Raw genomic sequence first — 10,168 nt, forward strand, 5'->3', positions numbered from 1 at the left:
GGTTCACGCCATTCTCCTGCCTCAGCCTCCCAAGTAGCTGGGACTACAGGCGCCGCCACCACGCCCGGCTAATTTTTTGTATTTTTAGTAGAGACGGGGTTTCACCGTGTTAGCCAGGATGGTCTCAATCTGCTGACCTCGTGATCCGTCTGCCTCGGCCTCCCAAAGTGCTGGGATTACAGATGTGAGCCACCGCGCCCAGCCTATATTTTTAAAAAGTTGTTTCTGACTGGGCACGGTGGCTCATGCCTATAATCCCAGCAGTTTGGGAGGCTGAGGGAGGTGGATCACTTGAGGTCAGGAGTTCGAGACCAGCCTGACCAACATGGTGAAACCCTGTCTCTACTAAAAATACAAAAAAATTATCCGGGCATGGTGGTGGGTGCCTGTAATCCCAGCCCGACCTGAATTTCACTCTAGATCCAAACGTTTTAAACATTACTTCATCCAGCACGTCTGTGTGAGAAGGGGATGGAGATGTCTGTGTCCGCCCAGTTCTGCCGTCCTAATGAGACGTGCCCCTGTCTGTCTTGTTCACAGCTAAGTCACCAGCATTGAGAACAAACCTCAACACAGAGGAGGTGCTCGGTTGGTATTTGTTGAAGGAATGAATATTCTTCACTTTATAGACAAGAAAACTGAGGTCACGAGGCAAAGCAAGCACTGAAACTCCCAGTCGTTCAGCATCATTCAGTCCTTTGGTTGGTTATCTGCAGGAATCTGGTCGGCAGCCCTGAATGGAGACCTGGGCCGAGTGAAGCATTTAATCCAGAAGGCTGAGGACCTGAGTCAGCCCGACTCAGCCGGCTACACTGCACTGGTGAGCTAAGGAGGAGCACAGGGTCAGGAGACAGAAGCGTTAACTCAGGAGACACCTGCTCTATGAGGAGGGGGATTGATGGTTAACTTTTACCTCCTCCCTCCCTTTATTCTCTTCCAGCAAAATTTCTCTTTTTAAGCATCATATGAACCTGGATTTTTTAAATTACTGTGAGAGCTTTACATCAGTGGTTTAGGTTTTGTTTTGTTTTGTTTTGAGATGCAGTCTCACTCTTGTTACCCAGGCTGGAGTACAGTGACGTGATCTGAGCTCACTGCAACCTCCGCCTCCCAGGTTCAAGCAATTCTCCTGCCTTAGCCTCCCGAGTAGCTGGGACTACAGGTACATGCCACCACATCCAGCTAATTTTTGTATTTTTAGTACAGATGGGTTTTCACCATGTTGGCCAAGCTGGTCTCAAACTCCTGACTTCAGGTGATCCACCTGCCTCGGCTTCCCAAAGTGCTGGGATTATAGGTGTGAGCCACTGCACCCAGCCAGTGATTTAGTTTTATTTTCGTAACAATTCTGTGAGATAGGAATGATCATTTTCCCCATTTTTCAGCTGGACAAACTCAGGTTAGGCATGCAGAAGCTTGCCCAGGTCACACAACTGCTGGGGGTGGAACCTGAGATGACTTCAGGCCCCTCGCTGCGGGGGGGGGCACGCTCTCACCTCTCCACCACCCTTGTCCCCTGCCTGGCTTCTCCCATCTGACCTCGGTCTCTGTTCCCTGCAGCACTATGCCAGCCGCAATGGGCACTACGCTGTGTGCCAGTTCCTGCTGGAAAACGGAGCTAAGTGTGATGCCCAGACCCACGGGGGTGCCACTGCTCTGCACCGAGCCAGCTACTGCGGGCACACTGAAATCGCGCGGCTCCTGCTGTCACATGGGTCCAACCCCAGGGTGGTGGATGACGACGGCATGACCAGTCTGCATAAGGTGGGCCCGTTCCCCCTTCCAAAAATGTTGTTTCCTTGAAGTGATAACATGTTCATGTAGAAAACATGGGGAAAACAGGAAATCAGAGAAGACAATTAAAATCATTTGTAATCCCCTTGCCCATCTGTCATCAGTTTAGGACTAATGGCTAATTCTCCAGCCTTTTTTTCTGAGCGTGTAAATTAAAATGTCCTGTGGCGCTTTAGTTTTCTTTCCCTTAGAGACATGGCATGCAGCCTTCTCCATGTAGTTTTCTGAAACTTATGCATACTCTTGCCTGTCCCTGTAGTGCACTTGCTATATGTTAGCTGGAGTGATCATTTAAAAACTCTTTCTAGCTGGAAATACCTACACATGGTGAACAATCTGAAGAGTCAACAAGGGCATGCCATGAAAGCGAGTTTCCCGCCCACCCAGCTCCTCATCCCTCAGCCTTCTAGGCCCATCCTTTGAGGCATTCACTTTACCGATTGTTTTTCCTTTTTTGTGAGGAATGGGGTCTCACTGTGTTGCCCAGGCTGGTCTCAGACTCCTGGGCTCAGTTGATCCTCCTGCCTCTGCCTCCCTAAGTGCTGAGATTACAGGTGTGAGCTACCCTGCTTGGCCACTTTACTGAGTTTGCAGGCACCTTTGAGAGGCGGTCTATGCGTGTGTGGCATATGTGTATAAATCATATACGTGTAAATCTAGTCCCCTCTTGCCCCTTCTTTGATTTTCTCCGGGAGCGATGGTTTAAAGCAGTTCTGATCACGCCACGCCCCCACCTGGAGTCCTTGACGTTTTGCTTTTTCCAGGTCCGTGAGCTACTGTGAAGGTTTCCTGCCCTCTTCTCCAGTTTTTTTTTTTTTTTTTTTCTTTTTTTGTTTTTTTTCCCCATCCCTCCAGTTTTCTCCTGAGCTCTTATCCCCTGGTCTGTTTTTTTGTTTTTTGTTTTTTTTGAGACGGAGTCTCGCTCTGGCGCCCAGGCTGGAGTGCAGTGGCCGGATCTCAGCTCACTGCAAGCTCCGCCTCCCGGGTTCACCCCATTCTCCTGCCTCAGCCTCCCGAGTAGCTGGGACTACAGGCGCCACCACCTCGCCCGGCTAGTTTTTTGTATTTTTTAGTAGAGACGGGGTTTCACCGTGTTAGCCAGGATGGTCTCGATCTCCTGACCTCGTGATCCACCCATCTCGGCTTCCCAAAGTGCTGGGATTACAGGCTTGAGCCACCGCGCCCGGCCTCCTGGTCTGTTACACTCAGAGGCCCTACTAATCATTTTCCTTTTTTCTTCTTCTTTTTTTTTTTGAGACAGGATCTGGCTCTGTCACCCAGGTTGGAGGGCAGTGGCATGATTACAGCCCACCGCAGCCCCGACTTCCTGGGCTTGAGTGATCCTCCCACCTGAGCCTCCTGAGTAGCTGGGACTATACATGCCTGCACCACCATGACCGGCTATTTTATTTTATTTTAGAGACAGGGTCTCACTTTTTCACCCAGGCTGGAGTACACTGGCACGATCACAGCTCACTTGTAGCCTCAACCTCCTGGGCTCAAGCAATGCTCCCACCTCAGCCTCCCAAGTAGCTGGCACTACAGGCACATGCCACCATGCCTGGCTAATTTTTGCAAAAACAGCTTCACCACATTGCCCAGGCTTTCAAAATAAGCATTATTAGTAGTAGAGACAGGGTCTGTCACTCTCCTCGACTCCCGAGCCCTAGCAGTCCTCCCAAAGTGTTGGGATTACAGGTGTGAACTACCACATCCAGCCATTTTAATTTTCTGGAACCTACTACTCTGTCCCCCCAGAGCCATGTATAACAAGTTGTCCCGTCTGGGTACCTCTGCCCTCGCGTTTGTTATCTGACTTGTTTCTGCCCTTTCTGTGGATCTCGGCTCACATATCACACCTCGCGAGAGCCTTTCCTGATCCCTAGACACGGTTAGCTCACTTGGATGTATGCCTAGCTGTACGCACCATGGGCTCAGCTTTTCCTAATTCCTCTACCCCTGGAATTCCCTGTTTGGGGTCTGCGTGTCTCAGTAGAAACAGCTGGGGCTTTGCCCTGTTTAAATTGTTGTAGCTGGGTTGGGCGCATATCTCACACTTGGAATCCCAGCACTTTGGGAGGCCATGGCAGGCCGACTGTTTGAGTCCAGGAGTTCGAGGCCAGCCTGGGCAACGTGGCAAAACCCATCTCTACTAACAATACAAAAATTAGGCCGGGCATGGTAGCTCATACCTGTAATCCCAGCACTTTGGGAGGCTGAGACGGGCAGATCATCTGAGGTCGGGAGTTCAAGACCAGCGTGGCCAACATGGAGAAATCCTGTCTCTACTAAAAATACCAAATTAGGCAGGTGTGGTAGCACGTGCCTGTGATCACAGCTACTCAAGGAGGCTGAAGCAGGAGAATCACTTGAACCCGGGAGGCGGAGATTGCGGTGAGCCAAGACTGCGCCCTTGCACTCTAGCCTGGGCAACAAGAGCGAAACTCCGTCTCAAAAAAAAAAAAAAAAAAGCCAGGTATGGTGGCACACACCTATAATTCCAGCTACTTGGGAGACTGAGGCATGAGAATCACTTGAATCCGGGGGGTGGAGGCTCTAGTGAGCTGAGATCGTGCCACTGGGCTCCAGCCTGGGTGACACAGAGATATCCCGTCTCAAAAAACACCCGAAAAAACATTGCAGGCTTAGCACTTAGCACAGGCGCCCAGTGAATACATGCTGAGTGAACAGCTGAATGTTGGGTTTTTTAAAAAATCCTTGCCAATTGGATAGACAGATTGTTTTTAATCATGTTGCTCAGACATTTTACTGCTACAACTCACATGATGGATGTAAACAGCCAGGATGCTGTTATGGGTATACCTGACTGGTGTTACCGTAGTTAGGTGCATCTCTGTCCCTTTTTCTGTCATGCAGATAATGCAAATGTGAGATATGTGCATTTTTCTTTATTGTGTTTTTGGTTTTGTTTTGTTTTGTTTTTTTGAGATGGAGTCCTATTCTGTTGCCCAGGCTGGAGTGCAGTGGCACAATCTTAGCTCACTGCAACCTCTGCCTCCCGGGTTCAGGCGATTCTCCTGCCTCAGCCTCTCAAGTAGCTGGGATTACAGGTACACACCACCATGCACGGTTAATGTTTTGTATTTTTAGTAGAGACAGAGTTTCACCGTATTGGCTAGGCTGGTCTCGAACTCCTGACCTCAGGTGATCCACCTGCCTCGGCCTCCCAAAGTTCTGGGATTACAGGCATGAGCCACGGCACCCGGCGTGTGTATGTGTCTTTTAAAACGATTTGCAAACATTCGTATTTTACTTTTTGTAAACATTATTTGGGATGCATCTTACAACTGCTGACAACATCCCACTGCCTGAATTAAGGCAGTGGAATAGAGAGCTTTGTGTCTACTCAGGAGGACCAGCTGAGTAAAGATTTGGATTCAAATTTGGGACGGTGGTTGCCACTAGTGTTAATTTTGATACCTCTCAAAAGCCCCTGGAGTCTACCAATTTGTCTATTAGGAGGAGTAGGAAATAATAGTGGTTCACAGAGTTATTAAGAGTTCAGGCAAACCTGATTTAGAATCCCAGGTGGCCATGTTAGCCCTGCGACTTTGGGCAAGCCATTTATTAAGCCTAAATTTCTTATCTGTAAAATGGGAATAATGATGATTCTTGCCTGTGAGGGCTATTGTGAAAGTTAAATAAGATAATCTATGTAAATCAAGTTAACTCTATTATTTTTTGGAGGAGGTAGGTTAGAAACTGACATCCAGATTGGGGTGTCTACCTTAGAAGAAGAGAACACAGGGAACTAGGCCTCAGTCTTTCCCTGCCTGTCTCAGAGTTTCCTGTCCAGGAACTTTGGCTCATGCCTGTAATCCCAGCACTTTGGGAGGCTGAGGTGGGAGGACAGCTTGAGTCCAGGAGCTCGAAACCAGCCTGGGAAACATGGCAAGACCCTGTCTCTATTTATTTTTATTTTTATTTTTTGAGATGGAGTCTTGCTTTGTCGCCCAGGCTGGAGTGCAGTGGCATGATCTTGGCTCACTGCAACCTCTGCCTCCCAGGTTCAAGCAATTCTCATGCCTCAGCCTCCCGAGTAGCTGGGATTACAAGCACATGCCACCACGCCTGGCTAATTTCTGTATTTTTAGTAGAGGTGAGGTTTCACCATGTTGGCCAGGCTGGTCTCGAACTCCTGACCCCAAGTGATCTGCACATCTCAGCCTCCCAAAGTGGGATTACAGGCATGAGCCACTGTACCCGCCCTGTCTCTATTTTTAAAAATCCAAAATAAATAATTTTTTTAAAAAAGTTTAGCTAAGTATAGTGGTGCATGCCTGTAATCTCAGCTGCTTGGGAGGCTGGGGCAGGAGGATCGTTTGAGCTCAGGAGTTGCGGACTACAATGAGCTATAATGGCTACTGAACTCCAGCCTGGCCAACAGAGTGAGACCCTGTCTCTAAAACGCAAAGTAAAAATTAAAAAAGACAAGAAAATAAATAAATAAAAGTTCCTAAAGGGTGGGGGCCATCTCTGGTGCCTCCCGTGCCCACAGTGCACAGCACCCTGTAGGTGATGTGTGCAGGCTTGTGAGCGATGCCTGGAGATACAACGTGCTGTGTTTGTTTTTAATGTGTAGGTCTGGCCAAAGACAGTTAGCAGAGGACACAAGAAAGAAAAACTCAGGCTAACTGTGAGAATGGCACTGGGATACTCCACAAATCAGTATAAAGTCATTGGGATTTGGTAGGAATTAGAAGAAATCTACTCAAACAGCCGTATCTCTTATTTCCATGAGGCCTCTTTTTTTTTTTTTTTTTTTTTTAGTTGGGGTCTTGCTCTGTTGGCCAGGCTGGAGTGTAATGGCGTGATCTTGGCTTACTGCAAACTCCGCCTCCCAGGTTCAAGCGATTCTCTTGCCTCAGTCTCCTGAGCAGCTGGGATTACAGGCACGTGCCACCACACTCGGCTGATTTTTGTATTTTTAGTAAAGATGGGGTGTCACCATGTCAGGCTGGTCTCGAACTCCTGACCCAGTGATCCGCCTACCTCGGCCTCCCAAAGTGCTGGGATTACAGGCGTGAGCCACCGCGCCGAGAGGCCTCTTTTTTAGAAGGAAGAAGCCCCTGAAAGTGGAACAAGAAAGAGCAGAGCCCAGTGCGGGGTGTGCCCTTTGATTCCAGCCTCTCTCTCCGCAGGCTGCTGAGAGGGGTCACGGGGACATCTGCTCCCTCCTCCTGCAACACAGCCCAGCCCTGAAGGCCGTCCGGGACCGAAAGGCACGGCTGGCATGTGACCTGCTGCCCTGCGACAGTGACCTGCGGGACCTGCTCTCCAGCTGAGCCGCCACCCTGTCTCCGGCTGCCTTTAAAGGGTACACAGACCAGTTCTCCATGCCCCTGCCTTGGTCCGCATCCATGCTGCTGCGCAGGGAAATGAGGCCCGACGAGCCAGGAAGAGCCCCAGTGTGGCCGCTGTGGAAGCGAGGGAGTCGATCTGGTGTGGCTAAAAGTGTTTAAGCCTGGGCAGGTGATCACATTCTAAATTAGTTCATATGAGACATCTATTCATTTGGAAAAAAATAAAGTTATATCCTTACCTCATCCCACACACAAAGATAAATTGCAAGATTAAATATCTAAATATAAAAACACAAAACTATGTAAGCATTAGAAGAAAATAGGGACTATGTGAGAAGCTGCCCTCTAGCTGAATGCCCTTGGGAAAAGTCACTTTAGCTGTCTGCCCCTCTGTTTCCTCCTCTGTACAGGGAGTGGTGATCATAGGGCCTGCCTCAGAGTCACTGTGGGACGAGGTGAGTGCGCACTGGGAGAGCCCTCGAGAGAGGGCCTGGCACGTGGCAGGCAGCCTGAGGGAGGCCCGCTTCCCCAGCGCCTCATCAGCACTTCGCTCATATACCCTGATTCCATTCATTGCAACAGTCCAACAAGAGAAAAGTGCTGTTTCGTTTTCCATTGCTGGCTACTAGTGAGGTTGAGCGCCTGTGTCTGCTGTGAGCCGCCCACCCATGCCAGTTTCAGAAATGCTGCTTAGTCACAGGAGTGTTTCTAGTCTAGATCTTGATCCTTTGTTCTATAGATGTACATTTAATTTTTTTCCCTTTTTGTCTTTGATGCTGTCTTTGTTTCTTGATGTCCATTCACGGGAATTGGTACAGTCACTGTAGATGGCAGTTTGACAGTATCTGTTTAAACTTAAATGAGCAGAGCCAATAATTTGATTTCTCTGTAGCTATGTAGAGAGATGTTCTTCCATGGTTACAAAGATGTTTATTTACAGGAACATTTACAAATATGTGCATTGAAGCATGGAGTGCAACGTTAAAAAAGAGAGAGAGAGAACCGCCGGGCGCAGTGGCTCACACCTGTAATCCCAGCACTTTGGGAGGCCAAGGTGGGTGGATCACGAGGTCAGGAGATCGAGACCATCCTGGCTAACACGGTGAAACCCCGTCTCTACTAAAAATACAAAAAATTAGCCGGGCGTGGTGGCAGCGCCTGTGGTCCCAGCTACTTGGGAGGCTGAGGCAGGAGAATGGTGGGAACCCGGGAGGCGGAGCTTGCAGTGAGCCGAGATTGTGCCACTGCACTCCAGCCTGGGCGACACAGCGAGACATCGTCCCAAAAAAAAAAGAAAAGAGAGAGAACCGACTCCTCCCTGATAGGGAGTGTGGAGTTCTGCAGATCCAAGGTCTCTGCTGTGCAGCAGCGCACAGTGTGCTGACAGGAGAGTGCTGCTCATGTCCACAGTTCTTCACACAGAACATGTCTGCAGAATGTGATTGCCTCTCAGCCTTTTGGCTAAGATCAGGTATAAATGTATGGATCTATAAGTGGATGTAGGCCAGGAGCGATGGCTCACACCTGTAAGCCCAGCACTTTGGGAGGCCGAGGCAGGAGGATCACCTAAGGTCAGGAGTTCCAGACCATCCTGGTTAACACAGTAAAACCCTGTCTCTACTAAAAATACAAAAAGTAGCTGGATGTGGTGGCAGGTCCCTGTAATCCCAACTACTCTGGAGGCTGAGGCAGGAGAATCGCTTGAACCCAGGAGGTGGAGGTTGCAGTGAGCTGAGATTGCACCACTGCACTCCAGCCTAGGCAACAGAGTGAGACCCTGTCTCAAAAGAAAAATGTGGATGTACGTCCACAAAATGCACAGAGCGGAAACAGGAGGGTGGCTGTTACACTGCCAGCTGTGGTTTCTCCTGGGCCATGTGGCAAGAGAGGGCGTCAAGGAGGTCCTGAGCCTTCTATTTATGTTTGAACTTTTTATAAGGAATCTTTTTTCCTTTCTTGTTCAACATACTGTTTCTGGCTTTTTTTTTTTTCTTTTAAGTCAGAGTTAATACCAGTCATACGAGACAACCAACGGGTTTTCTACTGAGAATTTCCCTGAAGCTTGTGTAAAACGACGCTCCTCCAGTGCCACGGGCTGAGGGGCGTTTGTGAGTTGGAGTGGACAGTGGTGGCCAGTCTTACTTTTTCTTGTTTTTTTGCACTCATTTTACTTTTTTTTGAGACCGAGTCTCACTCTGTCATCCAGGCTGGAGTGCAGTGGTGTGATTTTGGCTCACCACAGCCTCCACCTTCTGGGATCAAGTGATTCTTGTGCCTCAGCCTCCCAAGTAGCTGGGACTACAGGCATCCAGCTGATTTTTATATTTTTAGTAGAGACGGGGTTTCACCATGTTGGCCAGGCTGGTCTTGAACTCTTGACCTCAGGTGATCTGCCCACCTCAGCCTCCCAGAGTACTGGCATTACAAGTGTGAGCCACCACACCCAGCCCCTTTACCCTCATTTTAGATGACTCTTTTCCTCCTCATAACCAAAAGCAGGGAAGAGGCTGGGCATCACCTGAGGTCGGGAGTTCGAGACCAGCCTGACCAACATGGAGAAGCCCCATCTCTACTAAAAATAGAAAATTAGCCAGGGTGGTGGCACTCGCCTGTAACCCCAACTACTTGGGAGGCTGGGGCAGGAGAATCACTTGAACCCGGGAGGTGGAAGTTGCGGTGAGCCAAGATCGTGCCATTGCACTCCAGCAATGAGCGAAACTCCATCTCAGAGAAAAAAAAAAGCAAGGAACACCTTTGTCTGAGAAAAGTACCCTAAATTTAGCCTAAGAACTAAGTTTTCGGCCGGGCGCGGTGGCCCAAGCCTGTAATCTCAGCACTCTGGGAGGCTGAGGCAGGTGAATCATGAGGCCAGGAGTTCAAGACCAGCCTGGCCAATATGGTGAAACCCCGTCTCTACTAAAAATACAAAAAATTAGCTGGGCATAGTGGCGAGTGCCTCTAATCCCAGCTACTCGGGAGGCTGAGGCAGGAGAATTGCTTGAACCCGGGAGGCGGAGGTTGCAGTGAGCCGAGATTACGTCACTGCACTC

The 10,168-nt window shown here is 49.3% G+C and overlaps 1 protein-coding gene across 1 annotated transcript; it reads left to right on the forward strand.

Moving 5' to 3' along the window:
* Positions 1-540: 540 nt before the first annotated feature.
* On the forward strand, positions 541-7,416 carry ANKRD39 (ankyrin repeat domain 39; the record flags this gene model as incomplete). The annotated part of the gene is made up of 4 exons (XM_026451256.1): positions 541-588; positions 717-820; positions 1,561-1,764; positions 6,957-7,416. Coding segments are annotated over 4 exons (500 nt in total), but the record flags the coding sequence as incomplete, so codon positions are not given.
* Positions 7,417-10,168: the final 2,752 nt, after the last annotated feature.

This window comes from Piliocolobus tephrosceles, unplaced genomic scaffold, assembly GCF_002776525.5.
Source record: "Piliocolobus tephrosceles isolate RC106 unplaced genomic scaffold, ASM277652v3 unscaffolded_28439, whole genome shotgun sequence".
Classification (NCBI taxonomy): Eukaryota; Metazoa; Chordata; class Mammalia; order Primates; family Cercopithecidae; genus Piliocolobus; species Piliocolobus tephrosceles.